This window comes from Eupeodes corollae, chromosome 3 (genome assembly GCF_945859685.1).
Source record: "Eupeodes corollae chromosome 3, idEupCoro1.1, whole genome shotgun sequence".
Classification (NCBI taxonomy): domain Eukaryota; kingdom Metazoa; phylum Arthropoda; class Insecta; order Diptera; family Syrphidae; genus Eupeodes; species Eupeodes corollae.
The window spans coordinates 112,045,937-112,064,797 of record NC_079149.1 but is presented as its reverse complement, the minus strand read 5'-3'; the positions used below and the strand labels follow the sequence as shown (position 1 = coordinate 112,064,797).

At 32.4% G+C, this 18,861-nt stretch overlaps 2 protein-coding genes across 6 annotated transcripts; one reads left to right on the top strand and one right to left on the bottom strand.

Moving 5' to 3' along the window:
- Positions 1–2,330: 2,330 nt before the first annotated feature.
- LOC129951939 (ATP-dependent RNA helicase DDX47) lies at positions 2,331–4,211 on the bottom strand. The gene is made up of 3 exons (XM_056064307.1): positions 3,961–4,211; positions 3,630–3,888; positions 2,331–3,433 (listed from the first exon to the last, which is right to left on the bottom strand). The coding sequence occupies exons 1-3, from the start codon at positions 4,123–4,125 to the stop codon at positions 2,382–2,384; spliced, it is 1,476 nt and encodes a 491-aa protein (XP_055920282.1). The 5' UTR covers positions 4,126–4,211; the 3' UTR covers positions 2,331–2,381.
- Positions 4,212–6,366: 2,155 nt separating this feature from the next.
- On the top strand, positions 6,367–18,184 carry LOC129949218 (intersectin-1). Of its 5 annotated transcripts, XM_056060530.1 has the most exons (13): positions 6,367–6,503; positions 6,878–7,297; positions 8,793–9,443; positions 9,511–9,929; positions 10,017–10,290; positions 10,361–10,508; positions 10,568–10,825; positions 11,232–11,809; positions 11,882–12,200; positions 12,407–12,712; positions 12,949–13,222; positions 13,290–13,463; positions 15,449–18,184. In XM_056060530.1, the coding sequence occupies exons 2-13, from the start codon at positions 7,134–7,136 to the stop codon at positions 15,457–15,459; spliced, it is 3,576 nt and encodes a 1,191-aa protein (XP_055916505.1). In that variant the 5' UTR covers positions 6,367–6,503; positions 6,878–7,133; the 3' UTR covers positions 15,460–18,184. The 5 variants fall into 5 exon arrangements, with proteins under 5 accessions (XP_055916505.1, XP_055916506.1, XP_055916503.1 ...); XM_056060531.1 differs by lacking the exon at positions 15,449–18,184 and having other exon boundaries at positions 10,029–10,290; positions 13,290–13,986; XM_056060528.1 differs by lacking the exon at positions 15,449–18,184 and having other exon boundaries at positions 13,290–13,986.
- Positions 18,185–18,861: the final 677 nt, after the last annotated feature.

The window sequence follows — 18,861 nt, the reverse complement described above, 5'->3', positions numbered from 1 at the left end:
TGAACTCAGACCTATGTCGTGACAGTGCTAAGCTCTTAACATTAAGCCACATATTATGTATCATAGAAAACGCGGCTAGTTTACAGTTTCTCCGCAGTATGCAAGAGTTATCTTATTCCGAAATGATGAAGCCTGTTGTGGCCACTACAATAGGATGTTATTTCTGTTTACTTCTCCTTTTGTGGTTCGTTATGGAGGACCTAATTTATAGCTGCAAAGCAATATTTTCCTACATTATATTCAGACATAACTAAACCAATCTGCACAACTGTTTTTTAAAGCTTCCCACTTAGTTTTTTTCTTTGGAAAGAAAGTAACTACCAATTTTATACCTTAATTATTTCAAAACACATTTTATACATTTCTTAATTATAACAAACACATCGACTTCAAATTTACGTTTAAAAAAAATAGTAAATAACCAGAAAACTGATGATAGTTGTTGCTCACAAAACCGATTTTTGTTCACAATGGGTCAACAATTGTCAAAATTGGTAATTGATTTCACAATGCCATTTAATAAAATTGATTGAAAGATCAATAATTGAATGCGATGAATGATCACATACGATCCGTCCCCTTAAAAGAATCACACTACAGCAGCAGCATATTCAGTATTTGGAGGCATCACTGACTATCAAGATAATGTACTTTTCTGCACCAAATATCCTGAACACACCGATGTCGTAAAGTACGATTTTTATCGGAAGCACTTCCATACTAATTTCTCGTACAGATTGACGTCTGTTGAACATGTGAGGGACTTAGTACAAAGGTAAATAGTGATACTGCTAAACGTGAAGGGGCCACAGAAAAAATCGTGTCCTTCCCGTCATTTTATCGTAAACTACATTTTCGATAAATAAGACAACTTAATTATTAAAATTTGCTAGTAACACATATAGTCTTCGGGGCTATTGTCATGTCTTAACTTAAGCATAATTAATAATCTCCAATACTAACTACGGGTACAAGTTGTTTCAAGAAAGGAAGGGCTCGAAATGATTCATCTGAAACGGGCAAAAAAGTTTTACAATAAACAACAAGACTAGTGGCTTTATGTGGTGAAGAAGAAGATGAGCATTGTTTTTGACTACATGCAGAAGATTCCAGTGCAAAATATGTTTATTTGCGAAAACTGTGGCTCTATGTATTTTGTGTCCATGATATGAAGACGAACACTGCGGACTTTTACACGTACTATGAAGACGTAGCAAAGCGAGGCCAATTTTTTAAAATAAAACCAGCAAATCATTAAACAAGGATTCCATGTTTATGATTTCTAAATACAGACATCTGACCTACAACTCAACATCTATAGGGCGCATGGAAGCTTCGGAATGGATCGACAGCCTTATCAGTTTTCGAAAACGCCTCGCTACTCCTGCCTTTCCAACGACAATGGCTTATGAAAATAAAATTCCCATAAACCATAAAAAGAAGGAAGATGTCCGCAAAATCATATCGTATATAGAAGACGATATGAAGGAGTTCTACCTAACTATATAAACATGGCCAAGCCCAGCTTCTGAAGAAGAAGGATACAACTTTTTTTTACTATATTTTTTGTATGTGATCTTGCTTATGTATACCGCTTTTTTTTAATTACATAATCGCTTTATTTTAAATAAATTATGTATTTATTTCATTAAAATTTAAGTTTTATTTGAAATTTCAAACCGTAAGTTGCAAGAACTGAAAAAGTCCAACGTTTTCAAGCCGTTACAACCGGCTACAAACAAAATTTGTATCTCATTCCACTCAAATAAACGTGATCTTCATTTTATCTATAGGCCTTTCAACTCAAAAAAGTAAAATATAGACGCTCTTCAGTTTTTTGCAAAATGGACTTGTTCTGTTCTCACAACTGACGATTCAATTTATTGGTTGATTTCATAGTTGATATTCCCAATAACTGTGATGAAAAGTTTTCCTAGCACCATACTCCTAGAAAGTAACAACCCTTAAGTCTGGGTTATATATCTGGATTTTTTGATATTTATAGTAGAAAGGAATGTCCCTTAGCATTGCTATAAGCAGGGCCGAGTATAATGAAACTAACCGAGAAGAACTTGTTTCAAAAATTCCAAATGACAAAAAATAAGATTACATTACTTGGCAAAATGTATCTCCACGTTGTGGGGATAAGCCCGCAACCGAATTCTTACCAACACATGTTTTTATCATATACAAATGCAAGGCTTGGAATTTAACCGCCAAAATATTCAATTATGTGAATTTTTACACGTGCAATCTTTTTCACTAAAGTAAAAACTTTCCCAACTTCGAGGAACGAAGCATAGCAAAAATACGAAATTAAAAACAAGATATTTCTTTTTTCTTAAAAAATAAATTATATTTATCACATAAATTACAATATTTTACTTTTTCGCCTTCTTCCAATTCTTCTTTCCCTTCCCTCCGCCCCCGCCACCCGATGGTTTCATTCTCTTTCGAGCACCCGAAAATTGCTCTGAATCGTCAAAGTCTGTATTCTTAAACTTTCCTCTCGAACCTTTACTGTCTTCCAAGTCTTTTAACTCAAGCTTAGCTGTTCTCTGCGCTTCGCCAACTCTCTCTTGCAAGGCCATCACTTCGTCCTCCTCACATTTATACTGTGGCAATTGCTTGCCCAACAAATGTTCGATTCTCTGATACAATTCCACATCGTATTGAGTGACAAATGTTATCGCTTTACCAGATCGCCCGGCACGAGCAGTTCGTCCAACTCTGTGGATGTAGTCTTTGCTGTGTGTGGGTATGTCAAAATTAAGAACAACGTCCACATGGGGAATATCCAAACCTCTAGATGCAACATCTGTGGATATTAATATCGAACGATTCTTTGCCTTGAACTTGTTCAGAGCTGCAAGTCGTTTGTTCTGAGACATCTGACCGTGAAGGGGTATCGCAGCCAAGCCCAGAGCTCTCAACATCAAAGCCGTTTTAACTGTGTTGTTGCACGTACTGCAGAATATCATGAAGCAATTTCCCGCCAATTCATTGATGATATGCACTAAGTACACGTCTTTGAATTTAACCGGAATAAAGATGTAAAACTGCTGCAGTTGCTCCACTGTTTGGAATTTGTTTGAGACCTCAACTTTTACGGGATCCTTGAGGGATGCTCTCTGAAGTTTCTTGACTTTCTTTGTCATAGTCGCACTGAAGAGGTATGTTCTCCTCTCTCGGGGAAGGACTTTGAGAATCTTATCCAACTCTACTTCGAAGTCCATGTTTAGAATTCGATCGGCTTCATCCATGACCAAGTATTTTATGGCCTTCAGATTGAAGCCTTTTGTGTTTTCAAGATGATCAAGTAACCGACCGGGAGTGGCAATAACTATGTGGGGCTTCTTGGCAAGTTGAAGAGCTTGCGATACCATGTCCACTCCTCCGACTATGACGCAGCATTTAACGCCAATGGAGCTTCCTGCATAAAAAAAGTAAGAAACATTGATTATTTCCACATCGAGTAAACTTGGAAAATTTATAATTTGGGTTTTAAAACTCAGAGGTAGTGACGAAACTAAAGATATTTCTTTCATTATTGAAATCAAAATAAAAATTAACATCATTGTGGGGATATAATTGTAAAAAAAACAAATGGAATTTGGTTGCTAACTTACCGAGTGCCTCAAATTGTTCAGAGATTTGGAAAGCTAATTCACGCGTTGGTGTTAAAACCAAGGCGAAGTATCTCTGTGGATTCTCCAATAAACTCTGTAGAATTGGTAAGGCAAAGGCTCCAGTCTTTCCGGAACCAGTTTCGGCCAAGCCTATTATATCTTTGCCCTGTAAGCCAACTGGTATTGCTTCCTTCTGAATCTTTGAAGGTGCTTTCCATTTTAATTCCGTACAAGCTTCACATAATGTATCAAGTAGACCCTATCAACAAAAAAAAACGTACTTATATAAAAATGTCCCTCGTGGTTTGGAGTTGATTAATTTTTTCCTTACCAAACTTTTCCACGTTACAACTTCATCCTTGGGTTTTTCTTCATCGTCATTAGCTTCTGAATTCGAATCACTTCCGGCCTGTTCTTCTTCTTGGTCGCCTTCGATTGATTCATTTTCTTCTTCGGAGAGATTTTCATTTTCTGAATTATCTGAAGAATCCGACATTTTTAAAGTATTTTTTTTATTTTTCAAGAAATAAAAGTTTTAACACCAACCTTCTTCAGCGGCCAACAAATTTGAAATGAAAGAGAAAACCACGTTGGTGAAGAATATAACCTCAAAATTTGGCGTTTGGAATTCAGTTGAATGCTGAATGCATTCATAATAAATGATTATAATTATGGTGAGATTACACATCAAAGGGAAAAGCAATCACACGGTGATTGACCATGGCGGTCAAACGTCAAAACAAAAAAATCAAGAATTTTCAATTTTCTAAATTTAAAGTTTACTTTGGGGCGGCTTTCTATTACCGCAGAACGAATTTCCTTCTGAATTTTTTTTAACTGTAGGTAGGGGTCTCAATAGAATATGTTCTAAATATTAAGGCGAACAAACACCTTTGAGTTATAAAAAAAATTATTTTCTCTTTTGGACTCAACCCTACTTTTTTGTATTTCATTTTTTAAGCCTAAAACAAGTTGTATTGAATTAATAGCACAGCGTACTAACAGCTAGGTATATAAAGAAGGCATGCTGCCCCATTGCAACGCCCTGCTTGGTATCACTATATGATTTGGAGTGGGTGCGAGTTTGGGTATATGCAAAGTACTTTTTGCATTTTAGCACTAAAATCAAAGAAATCCCCAACAAAAAAAGCAAATATGTCAATACTGAACAAAAACAGGGAAGAAATGTCAAAATCAACAATTGTTTCGTGTTTTGTATGCAAAAAGTGAGCTTTGAAAATTAATTAAAAATAGAAATAAATGTTTCCTCGCTCTAAAATTGCTATAGTTATTATTTATTTGCACATATCTATCTGCGGTAATGGAAAGTTGAGCCTTTACTTTTGTTGTTTGTTTAGAATGCAGTCTACAATGACGGCTAAGAAAATCCGTCCCTTCTTCTTGTACTGCTGATGCTGCTTAATTTGTTGCTGCTCATTGTTCAGGAAAAAATAATTTTTGCCTCAAAATATTTCCCATCAAATTCTTGCGTAAACACCTTTTATGACAAATAAAAAAAATAAGTTTAAAGTATAAATTGATGTATAGTTAAATAGGTGGAATAATTTTCAAGGGGATTTTCTATAAGAATGTTAATTGACTAGCAGTCTAAATGTCAAATGGTATGCCAATGCTAGAAATGTAGACAATATAAAAAATAAAAAAGAGAAGACGATAATATAATATAGAGTACACTGAAGGCAAATTCTATCAAAAACATGTTTTTGATAGAGAATGACAGCTGCCAAACTTTTACGAATCTAGGCAAAATTTACGTTTAACTCTTTTGCAACTTAGACCATTATGAGTTGAATTGCTAATAAAATAAAATAATGACTTATTTCATGTTCTGAGGACAGGTACAAAAGTCATTTTGATATCTTAATTGACCATGACAATGAAAATGTAATTGTTTGAAAATTAAATTAAAATTGCTCACTGATTAATTCTCCAAGAAACTCCAAAAACGCTTTAAATGGTGAGTTACTTAGTTGACGGCAGGCACTAAGCAACACCCTTTTAAGAGGTGAACACTGTGAGAAAACGGATGATCAACGATGTAAATGAGCATGATAATCCATTAAATGAGCATAACAATCCCTTGCATGTCGGCTTCAGCTTGAGAAAATCTTAATTCCTAGACAACTTGAAAAGTAATGCGGATGTTTTAAGGCCCAACTATAATAGGCATAAGCTAGCATATGCGCGCATAAGTAAACGTGCGAATACAAAGAATCTCAATACGAGTGAACATAATGGAGTCGAGCTCCGTTTCGTTCAATTTTTCTCAGTTTCGTTAACTCAAGCAAACTTAAGCAAGAGCGATTCCAGTCGCTCGCCGGATAAGTAAAATCTGTAGATACGGGAACAAAATTGCATAATGGCTATCCGCGTAATTTCACAAACTTTAGTGAGTTTTCGTTGGGTTTTTTGAAATAAGCTTATGTTTGCTTATGCCTATTATAGTTGGGCCTTTTTACTTGTATTTGATTTTATACAAAACTGTGTTAAGAATGTAAAGTTTTTCTATTTGTTTTAAAAAAAAAAAAGCTTGAACTAAATTACACAGTTCAAAAAGTTATATAGAATTTATTTTTCTTCATGCATACTAGGTGTATCGTGTAAATCCTTTCTCCTATTAAATGCCTGAACATCTAGATGGCGTACAAAACACCATTAAAACAGATTTCACAACTCTTGGCAACGCTGATATCTTCGATTTGTATTGATCAAAAAAGTGACGTTTCCGAGGCGATTCGATAAAAAATTTTCCTTCTTTTCGGAAGAACTTATTTTAATATTTTCAATATTAAATAGGCTTTTCCAAAAATCGCATAGCAAATTATATTAAGTGCATGCTATAGTCCAAAAGAAGTGAGTGACCATTTAATAAATCTATTCCTATTTATCAGTGTCTGTCCCAACATTAAAACACAAAAGAAATAAGAATTTGTCTGTGCCAATTTTTTTTTCTTCGGTGGTTACCTCGGACGGGTGATAAAAATTTTATCGACTTTTCCAAACTCCTTCGATAAAAATTTTGTAGTACAGGAGTACACTACTTGTGCGTGGAACCCAATTTTCTCTATTATTCATTTAGCAATTCAATTCATTCAAATTTATAGTAAAAGGAGTTCTTTAAGAAAAGAAACATTTAATTAATAATGAAAATGATTAGTAGAGCAATTCGTATTTTCCAATTCGAAATTTATTGAGAAGATGTTCTACTTTTCTTTTGGTTTTTGTAGATCGAATTAGAAAATACATACAAAGGTGAAGAAAAGAATTTTTCTTCATTTAATAATATAAGAGGAGGAGCGAAAGAAAAACCATCACAAGTCACAGAGCTCACACTTAGAAACTTATTAGTTGCAATCTGAAGTAGCGGCACAAGCTGTTCCCCAATACTCTACGGAGCGGAAGTGAATAGTTGACGACCCCAAAAGCGCTACCACATCATACATCTCAAGTGAAAAGTCAGAAAGAAGGGAGGACTCGCGAAAAATGAGTGCTGCTGTTGACCCGTGGGTAATAACCCAACGGGAAAAAGTCAAGTACCAGGAGCAGTTCAAGGCGCTGCAGCCACAAAATGGATATGTCTCCGGTTCGCAAGCGAAAGGTTTCTTTTTGCAATCACAACTGCCTCCGCTTATCTTGGGTCAGATATGGTGAGTTCAAATTTTAATTTTAATAAATATATTTTTTATTTGATCTAATTGAAACGAATAACGAACCGAATACAAATGCGAATACGCCCATTTAAGTAAGTCAATGGTTGGTTTTTGTTATCAAAATATAGCTTCTTATGAATTAATATTAAGGGCGAAGGAAGATGACATTGATGTTCATGCAATAACTTACAATTTAGGGGTACATACATAACTACCTAGTTAATGTTATTATGTACATGCATGTGCGAAGCGAACTATAGGAGCAGGCGAAGCCGGGCCGATTACACTTGTACTCATTCCCATATTGAGTTAAGTTTTATTTTTTTCGTTGTACAAGGTGAAGAGTTCTTAGTTTTTGAATTTACAAGGGAAAGAGTTTTATGAATTGATGATAGTCCGATGTGAGTACACACTTGTTATGAAAAAAAAAAATGTCATACCTATTCCAAATATACCTTTTATATTTGAAGAAAGTTGAACAAGGCAAAGATGACTTTATAATATATTATACGTTATTTAGAATTAGTCTTTTTGTTATTTATTTATATTTTTTAATGTTTTAAATCGTCAATAAAGAACCACTTAACAAACAAAACAGTTAGTGTATAGTATTAAATATAGATTTTGCTTGACCTTTATGAGATTGTTGACCTGGAAAATGATAGGTAGGTAGATTTAAAAATACATTTGAACTTATAACATTTGCTAACTTCGACTTGCATTTTCATGTATCAAAAAGAGTTAATCGCGAATTTTATGAAAAATTAAAGATTTGTATTCAAATTTCTTGGCTTTTAAAAAGGATGTGTTTAAAAAAAACACTTGTATTTCTTTTTTCTTAAAGTCATTAATTTGTTTCAACGATTAGATGTAGATATGTATAAGCAAACTTTGGTCATAAAAAGATTCCATTTTTTCCTGTAACCCTTCTGTTCTAAGCTGCTTCTCTCTTTTGTTTTTATTTCTTTTAGTTTGCATTTATAATTGCTTTTTTCAATATTGAGCAATGTAAAACCATAAATTATCACTAGTTTATACGACTTGTCTTACAGTTTTAAACATACATATGCAAGTGTCCGGAGGGGGGGAGTGATTGCTCCTTCTTGATATGGAGACTACTGCTTACTTATACATCTGTTTCCACTCACCCCGTGGCTTAAATGTCTAGGTCAATTATGGTTTTAACGACCTTTTCTTAATTAAATATTCTGAATTGAAACTCTCAAAAGCTAAATAGCATTGATTGATCGACTTTTATATAAAAAAGCGTTTATAAAGAATTTCTCGAGTTAACTTTTATTCGTCTTCGATTCAAAGAATTGTTTGTCTAGACCTGCTACCAATCGAAGTTAATAAATACATAATTGCGTAAGTGTTCCTTTTAACCCGTTATACGGTTTTTTGCAAAAAATTGACTCTTAGGAGCAAAAAGATAACTCATTTAGTTACAACTATTATGACCTTGCTTTTCTTAATTTTTATTTTTTCAAAGGGCTCTTGCCGATACTGATTCTGATGGAAGAATGAACATCAATGAATTCAGCATAGCATGTAAGCTAATTTATTTGAAACTTCGCGGGCTCGAAATTCCAAAAGCCCTTCCACCAACTTTACTGGCATCTTTATCATCAGCCGTTGGAACTCCATCAATAACACCCACTGGGAGTCTAAGTCCTCTAGATCAAGTAAAATCGATAGCTTCGCCACTACCTATGCAGGCAGCAGTAGCTGGAATTCCCATTAATCCGGCACAGGTAGTAGCACCAGCAATGCCAACAATGATGCCAGTTATGACTGCACCAGGAATTGCTCCAGTTGTACCTGGAGTTCCAGTTGTTCCTGGAGTCTTGCCAGCCATGATACCAGGGCAAGGAGCAATTCCAGCTAATATGCATGTCGCCGCAGGAATGCCAATAGCACAACAACAAGTAACAACTATTCCTCCACTTATTGCACCAGCACCTGGTGGTGTTGTTCGTGGAATTGTACCAGTGGTAGCTGGACCACAAATAATTCCAGGAAAAATCACGTCGCCACCCACCGCAGACACAAGTGTGTTGCCAGCACCACCAACGCCTCCGCAAAGTAATCCACCATCTAGACACATGTCAATATCTGAGAGAGCACCATCAATTGAGTCACCGTAAGTCGAAAAACACAATCAACATAAACATATAATCGTAAGAGATTTTTTTTCTTTTCAATTACAGACAAGTTGATTGGGCCATAAAAGGGCCAGCCAAACTTAAATACACTCAAGTCTTCAATTCAACAGATCGTTCACGTTCTGGATACTTGACAGGCGTTCAAGCACGTGGCATTTTAGTACAGAGTAAATTATCTCAAGCAGTTCTCGCTCAAATATGGACATTATCCGATTTAGACTGTGATGGTCGTCTTAGTTGTGAAGAATTCATTTTAGCAATGTATTTGTGTGACAAGGCAATGTCTGGAGAGAAGATTCCAGTTACACTGCCTCCAGATTTGATTCCGCCTAGTTTTAGAAAAGTCGCCTCAAGACATGGCTCAGTTTCGGGATCACGACAGGGATCTTTACCTGGGTCGCGTCATGCTTCCATTTCTTCACAAGGAGCTGTAGACCCAGATCCTTTGGCTGGATTACCACAAAGTAAGAATATTTAAATAATTTAATTTTTTTTTATTTTTATTTTTTTTTTTGTTTTTATAAATTTGAATTTATTTTAAATAACTGCAGCATCATTTGAAGATAAGCGTAAAGAAAACTTTGACAAGGGTCAAGCTGAATTAGAGCGGCGACGTAAGCTGCTTATGGAGCAACAAAGAAAAGAGCACGAAGAGCGTGAACGAAAAGAGCGCGAGGAAATTGAAAAAAGAGAAAAAGCTCGCCTCGAAGCAGAAAAGAAACAACAAGAAGAGCTCGAAAGACAGTTGCAAAAGCAACGTGAAATCGAAATGGAAAAAGAAGAGCAACGCAAAAGAACTTTGGAAGCTAAAGAAGCAGCACGAAAGTAAAATCTTTTATATATGTTTTATATAATTTTCCAATAATTAAGTGTCTTTTGTTTATTCTATGTAAAGGGAACTTGAAAAGCAACGTCAACAAGAATGGGAACAACAACGAATTGCTGAAATGCAAGCACAAAAAGAACGAGAGCAAGAAAAGGTTCTTAAACAAAAAGCTCACAATCAAACTCTTAATGTGGAATTAAGCACTCTAAATGAAAAGGTAAAGAGTTGTTTTATAAAAAAGTTATTCAATAAATAATTTATAATTTCTGTTAATAGATTAAAGATTTATCACAAAAAATATGTGATACACGAGCTGGTGTAACTAATGTTAAATCTATAATCGATGGCATGCGATCGACTAGAGATACACAAATGTCGGAAATGAGTCAGCTTAAAGCTAGGATAAAAGAGCAAAATCAAAAATTGTTACAGCTAACCCAGGAAAGGGCTAAATGGGATGCAAAGACAAAATCAGGACAATACACAGAGGCAGCACATCAAGAACAAATGAATGCTGCCTTTGCAAATAAACAAGTAAGTACTTTTTTAAAACTTTTTAGAAGTTACTCTCAAATTGTCGGAACTTGCTAAAACAAGAAGACACTAAAAAAAATTCTCAGTGGAATTTATTACATAACATAACAGTTAGGAGTTGGTTCAGTTGGGAAGTAGTGATTTTGAAATAATAACTGTACTGGAAATAAGTCCATTATATTTCTCCAAGTCCAAGTTTGCCAGTAAATCTTATAATAATTTTAAAAAAATTAAGAAGCAATGTAAGAGATTCAATTATTTAAAATTGTCCCAAATATGATTTGTTTTATTTTAATCAGTTTCTTGGAAGTAAATTCACCTGAGAGATAATTTATTCGTGTCTAGTTTTCATAATTACCAATGAATTCGACAACTTGTTTCTAATTTTAATTATTTTATTAAATAGATTAATATCAAGGCGTTAAAAGGAAAGCTCGAAAATATTTGCCAGGAAATTGAGTCCAAAAAGGAAGATATCAATTCGAATGATATTCAACTAACAGAAACAAAGGCTGAGCTGACAGAACTAATAACCAAGTTTGAGGAATTGTACACTAATTATGACAAACAGCGAAATCAAGTGCTCGAAATGAAGCACAATAAGCGAAACGAAACTTATTCAACGTCGAATGCATGGGATGCCGCACCAACATCTGCATGGGGCGCGACAGATACCATTGAAGAACAAACTGTGGCATCTGTTGTTGATACATCGGCACCAGCTCCAGAAGGATTTGTTAAATATCGCGCGATCTATGAATTTAGTGCTCGAAATTCAGATGAAATTTCATTTGTACCCGGTGACATTGTATTGGTGCCGTTGGAACAGAATGCCGAACCTGGTTGGTTGGCTGGTGAGATAAATGGACATACCGGGTGGTTCCCAGAGACATATGTGGAGAAACTTGACATAGTCGAAACATCTGTCCCTATTTCTAGTTATAATGCTCAGGACACATTCAATGACAATAACCAACAGTTTAGGTAAAATATAAAAACACATTAGCTTTCCGAACGAAATGAAAATTAATAAAAAATCTTTTTTTTATTTTGTAGTAATTATCCTGCCTCAACGACAATAGAGCCCGAAGAAATTAAAACAGAACCAGCAGTTGAAACTTACAACGGTGATGTAGAATATTACATCGCAGCGTATCCTTATGAATCAGCCGAGGCTGGAGACTTGAGCTTCACAGCTGGCGAAATGATAATAGTTACGAAAAAGGAAGGTGATTGGTGGACAGGAACAATAGGTAGCAGAACAGGAATGTTCCCATCGAATTATGTACAAAAGGCTGACGTTGGAACGACCGCAGCAACAGAAGTAACAACTGCGGCGGCTACAATTGACTCCTACATTGAAGAACAACAAAGGGTAATTAATATTAATTATTTATTTTATATGACAAATCATCGAAATAATAGACAACGTTTTGGAGTGTTGATTTAAATGTTTGTTTGTTTTTGTTTAAACCAATTTTATGCGTGTGCCTACTAAGCCTCCGCATTTATCAAAATTACTAAACTAACCATTTTCTAAGCAAAAACTCCAATTTTCCTGTATCACTCTCTACCATTTAGGATAATAACGTAAATGGTAACGCTCAAGCCGAACAACTAAAAGATATTCCAGAAGAACCCGTACAACAACAAGAAAAACTGACCAGCGAGTACTCGTCTGAACAAATTGTTGCAAACAATATTGATTCGAAGCAACAGATGCCTGCTGCTGTTGCAGCCACAACTCATGATGCAACTGCCACTGATGAGTCCCGAACACAAGAAGAACTTGATACGGAGGTCTCTCAGATAAATACACAGCAAAAGAGTATTGAGCATTCGGATTCGTTTAGTCGACCCATGTCAAGAACATCATCCATGACACCTGTAATTTTCAAAACCAAAACATTTTTTTTATATTAGCTTGAAAATTCTTTTGTTTAATTGTTTTTTTTTTTTATAACTAACTTGAACATTTTCATCTTTGAACTAATCCAACTTACATTTGTGCTGTAACTTTATAGTTTTTGATCCTCTTCCTCTGTAATACTGCTTTCTTTAGAAAAAAAATACTACTTGATAAATTGATATCATTTTAAATGATTTCGAATTGCAATCCACAGGGAATGCGAGCCAAACGAGGTGAAATCGCACAAGTTATTGCTCCATATGAGGCAACAAGCAATGAACAACTTTCATTGCAACGAGGCCAGCTTATTATGGTGCGCAAGAAAACTGACTCCGGCTGGTGGGAAGGTGAATTGCAAGCAAAGGGACGACGACGTCAAATCGGTTGGTTCCCAGCGTCTTATGTTAAAATTCTTCAAGGCGGACGTAACAGTGGCCGTAATACACCTGTGTCTGGAAGTCGTGTTGAAATGGCTGAAACTATTCTAGGTAACTTCTTTTTTTTTTTGAGTATAAACATAAAGTTCTTAAACTATAATTGAGTTTTTTCTTGCAGACAAAGTCATAGCCTTGTATGCTTATAAAGCGCAAAATGACGATGAGCTTTCATTTGACAAAGATGATATAATTAGTGTGCTAGGCAGAGATGAGCCTGATTGGTGGCGCGGTGAATTGAACGGATTGTCTGGGCTGTTCCCCAGCAACTATGTAGGACCATTTGTTTCATCGGGTAAGAAGGATGCCAAATAGTGTTTTGTTTTAATTATAATAATATAAAAAAGTCTGTCCATTTTCAAAAAAAAAAATGTTATGCGTGATATTATTGTATTTTGTAAAAAAATATTTCTTTCGTAAATTCACAAAATCTCTTATTTTTCAATGATTGTTCATGATTTAGGTTTTTTCTGCTTTCTCTTTTTGTTTTAAATCATGTTGTATATTTTATTTAATCTATTTTGTTTTTCTTTTTGTGTTCCCTAAGTGAGAAATCATTTGATTGGTTCTAAGCATTCCTTAAAATAAAATTGCAATTTTTGTATCTATAGAAATGAAACTCATAACAATTAAGACATGAATTTTTTAGTAGCTGCGAATTATGTTAAAACTTTAAAAAAATTATTTATACTCTATTTTTTTTAATAATGTTTATTTTTTTTTAGTTTTAGATTGCAATGAATTGTTATTTTTTTCATAATGTTTTTTTAAGTAAAAAAAAATATATATGTAATAAAAAAAGACTTATCTATTATTTTTTTCTTTGTTTTTTATTTAATTTATACATAATTTTTAATTTTTGTTTGGCTTTGTGTGAAAGATGTATTTTTATACCTTGAATGACGTCTGGTTGTCTGTCAGAGGTATCCCTGTATGGGTTGCCAGGTTTGTACAGATATATAGTGTAAATTAATAATGGGGCCCTACTCTTTTACCGTTTCGAAAGTCGATCCGATTCGAATCTGATATTCGATTCGTTTACGACTTCGTACTCTGTTAAATGTTCGAATCGAATAAAACAATCATCTACAAAGTACTTTTTCGATTTATCGAATAGATTTGCCGAGTCTCGAAGTATTTCTTATGAGATTTGTCAAAGCTTAAATACAAACAAAATTCAAAACAAATCACAAATAAGACGAGGAAAAAATTAAAATTAAAATTCAGTCATTGAGAATTATCGTAATGTTTTGTTTTTACACTTCACTGCTTTGCAATTGACACATCTCTCTTTTCAATTCAAACTTAGAAAATTTAAGCTGATTTTTTTCATAGACATTTCGTTTTTTGTATTGAAATTTGTCTTTTGCCGAATTCCACCATAATTTCAAATTGCTTTTGTATGGTATGAAAATTTTTCGCTGATGATTCCTTGCAATGGAATTTATTTGCTTTAATTTTGAATAAAATTATTATTTCCTTTTGTGTCCTTTAAAAATGACCTTCGAATTGGAAATCGTTACCTCTCTTGGTGTAGAAACAAAAATTTCGTTTTCGAACGCTAATGACTTTCGGAAACGCATTGCCAGGTACTAAAAATCTGAATACAGATTTGTCATTCCGTAAGTACAAAATTTGTATCCGCATTAGAAATATAGAGTACAAAATATTCGTTTTCGAAAATTATTGCTTTCGAAACGCATTACAGACTAGGGCCCCTGTTGAGCCATAGTAAATGGAAATATCAAAGCGTTGCTTAATAAAACAACTTGGAATTAAAATACCTTGTACATAAGATCGGCAACAGCTAAGCCGAAGCAAAAAGCTGGTATCTTTTATTTTTTTTAAATTTGTGTTGATAGTTTAAACACGGCTGTTATTGCGCATTACGATAATCGTAAACAAATATTTTTTATCCTTACACTGCGACTACGACTAATTTTAGATGATGTATTAATATCGCGTTGTTGTTGTCGTACATTTAATAAATTGTCTACGTCTACTTCTTGAAAAAAAAATCTAATGGAAATGGTTGCATTCGTTCTCGAAATTCATAATCGGTCTGACTCGGGTTTTTTTATTTGTAGTACGCTGTACGGGTCCAGTTGTGGAAATCTGTACTCTTCTAATAATTTGTATGGCCCTATTGAGTTTGTAATACAAATATGTAAATATTTAAACAAATATTAAAGTTATTTTGTGGGACGTGTTTACTTTGTTTTCGGTTGCCTTATCTTCTATCCTTCAAATAAATTAAATAATTTGTTTTTATTTTTTCAGGTAACGTATAACGAGTATATGGTTAAGGATTTATTAATCAACAGCAGCGTATTAAAAAATTGAATTCATAATGTTGTTACGGTAGTAAAATTGAAAATAATAATTAAAACAAACAATTAAAAACACTTAAATAAGAATTTAGTTAACGAAACTTTGCGTAGATGTTCAGATCGTAAATTATACTTTTTTCTTAAGTTGACAATATAAACTTTATTAAAAATTAAAGAAAAGAACAATAATAAAATGATATTCGAAAGCAAATACATATTTTAAAAACGTAGTTCAATTGTTTTATGTTAAAAAAATTATAGAAATTGAAAACAAATTTATATTAAAACACAGTTTCTTATTTTTTAAAACAAATTAAAATAAAAAATTAAACAAAAAAAAATATGATGTTAACTAAAAGTATTAAAACATACATATGTATGAAATTAATTAAAAAAATGTAATGTATTAGATTTATTCCCATATTATGTTTATCAAAATTAAATAATATCCAATAGGACCTCCTTGTTCCATGTAATCATCAGTCTTATTGTACATGTTTGGACTTTTAAAGGCGACGACATGTTTATCCAGTAATTACCTCATTATGAGAACAATTTTATCCATAAACCTTCATGTTATAGAACAAAAAAAAAAACCAATTCGCACAATTATATTATAAGATCATTATACGTTGCTTAGTTTTTGAGCTTAAATGATTCTTTAAATCTGCTTCTGCTTCCAAGAAGGGTATTGTCGTATAATAGATGCACACACGTCAATTTTGACTATGCAGCATGCACTCTGTGGTATAGGGTGGGGAATTAAGTAAGAAACAAGTAAGCAATCGCCGAAAAGACAATACCTAAAGCCCCTGCCCATGTCAACAAGAACATGACTGCGCCTTGAAATCATCAAGAAAACGAATACAAATTAACTTATAGCCTCAGGATTTCTTCATGGTGTTCCAAATCAAGGGACTTTTCATACTAATTTAGTGACACACTATGCAGGTTTTTGTCAAGCTGATTTTGACTTCTCGCATATTTATTTGTATTCCAATTTCCGAAATTCGTCCAACGAACTCTCGAGGGGTGTTGGAATATCCACTTCAAGTATGGTAGGTCCCTTAACATAAAACAAAAATGTAGGATTTCAAAAAGAAGCTCCATATGAACTTAAGCGTCATCTACTTGATAGAATGTAAATTGTTTTCTTTGGGTTGAAATTGGAAGCCGAAAATATAATCGTATTGTTTTCGAATTGTGCTATCAAAAAAAAACCAAGCTAATTATAATTTTTCAAATAAACAACTATTACAATTTCCAATACCTATTACCTTAAAACGAAACCTTAGATGGAAATATTAAATAATAAATACATAATATGTATAATATAATTTTATTCAAATTTAATACAGTGAATACACAACAAGAAAAGGTTACAAAAAAATATAAATGTCAAAATTAAGTAAGAAAAATTTAACAAACAATATGAATTTATTTGATTTGTGTGTATTAAAAAAAAAAAAATACAGAAAACATGTATAAAAATTTAAAAAAGCGTACATACATAATTATGCATATAAAAAGTAAAGTATAAACATACCAATATATATATCATACAACAAAAGTATTATTCATGAAAATTTTTAAAATTTGCAGTTTCTAATTAACATGTTATTTGTGTATTTTCAAATGAGTAAACTCAATATTAGTACACGTACCTTTGGGGCATCAATCGAAAACCCCAAATCGCTAATTTCTTACCTATGAATTCTTTTCAAAACTAACGTACATTGTTCCATATGTACATATACGTCATAGATGTGATGAATAAATAGGTAATGTTATTAAAATAAACTCACGTGAATGTTCAAGAACTCAAAACACAAAAAAATATCCAAATGTAAACTCATTTATAAATACACAAATATATACTGTATATCAATTTTATAAATGTATGACAAAATTAAAACAAAATAAATTTTAAATAAATAAAAAAGAATTGACGTATTAAATGTGTTATTTATTACCTATACATTAAATTAAATACAAATATATATATACGTTATTATGAACAATTATTGTTTATACATGAACATTGTAATTGGTTATAAAAAAAAAACAAAACATAAATTAAATCGAATAAACAATATCAATAAAAATTAATACATAGAACACAAATATAAAGTAAGATTTAAAAAACAAAAAAATAAAACACTGTTAATGTATTAAACAACAACCAAAATTGTTTTGTAAATAGAATAAAAAGCATATAAATTCATTGCAACAAGTTTTCATTGTTTAACCTTTTAATTAATTTCATTAATGTACCTATAATTTTTAAGTGAAATTTAATAATTTTCGTAGATTTTTTTAAAGATAAAAATATTTATTATTCGTTTTCACCATTATTTATTAATTTTTGGTTTTGTATATAATAAATAAATAAAAAACACTTTGACCATTCACAAACAAAAATCCATGTGTATTTAAATATTGCGTCGCCTTATAATCGTATAAAATAATCTCAATACAAACAAAAATAATTATACATTAATGTGTGTATATGAATCGCTTTTTATTGTATGTAATATATAAATAAAGATTATTTGATTAACATATTAAACAAATTTAGACATTACATCACATTTTGTCATTTGAAACGCCTTCTTCTTGACAATTCTGCGACGCTTATTTTAAATTATATTGAAGGTCTCTACAAACAAGAAAAATAAAAACAAAACGCTAAATAACGCTAAGAAATAACGTTTATATACTAATTATTAATGATTATTTTAATTCAAACCAAACAACAACAACAGCTAAAATCATTTGTTTATTTTCATTTTTCATTTATAAAACGATAAATTTTTACAATTTTTATGTCTACGATGCCTTCACTCTCTTATGAAATCTCTGTTTAAATTTTTTATGTTATATATGTTTCATTCTGAACAAAGAAAAATAATGTTAAATTGAAAAAAAAAAAAAAACAAAAATAAACCAACTGTTTAAATGAAATACAAATTACAAAACATAGTCTTCGTTATCTTCTTGCTAGAATAAAACTATATATATATATATACACAATTATATCATTTAACATAAAATATAAACAAAATAAAATACATGTATTAATTGAAATAATGAAAATAAAACAAAAAAAATGCAAATTAATACTTAAAGAAATCCGATGCAATAAATGTATGAAAAAAAAATTAAAAAAACAAGACTTTTATTTTTAATAAATATTTTTAAAACAATACACAGGAAAATATTTCAGGAATTAGTGCAGCAAGGGAGCCCCAGGTTTTTATATTTTGGTTTGGTTAAAAGTTATACCCTTTGATTTAAAACTCTTTTGGTTTAGATGTTAGGACTTTTGTAACGTTCACGAATATAGAATGTACCACAAACTTA

Bases quoted from the DNA above. Each gene is read 5' to 3' on its own strand.
- LOC129949218 (XM_056060528.1), top strand. From the start codon at position 7,134: ATGAGTGCTGCTGTTGACCCGTGGGTAATAACCCAACGGGAAAAAGTC. The intron at 9,930-10,016 runs GTAAGAATATTT...AAATAACTGCAG, and splicing joins TTTGGCTGGATTACCACAAA to CATCATTTGAAGATAAGCGT. The intron at 10,826-11,231 runs GTAAGTACTTTT...TTTATTAAATAG, and splicing joins CTGCCTTTGCAAATAAACAA to ATTAATATCAAGGCGTTAAA.
- LOC129951939 (XM_056064307.1), bottom strand. From the start codon at position 4,125: ATGTCGGATTCTTCAGATAATTCAGAAAATGAAAATCTCTCCGAAGAA. The intron at 3,889-3,960 runs GTAAGGAAAAAA...TTTTGTTGATAG, and splicing joins TTGTAACGTGGAAAAGTTTG to GGTCTACTTGATACATTATG. The intron at 3,434-3,629 runs GTAAGTTAGCAA...TTTTTTATGCAG, and splicing joins TGAACAATTTGAGGCACTCG to GAAGCTCCATTGGCGTTAAA.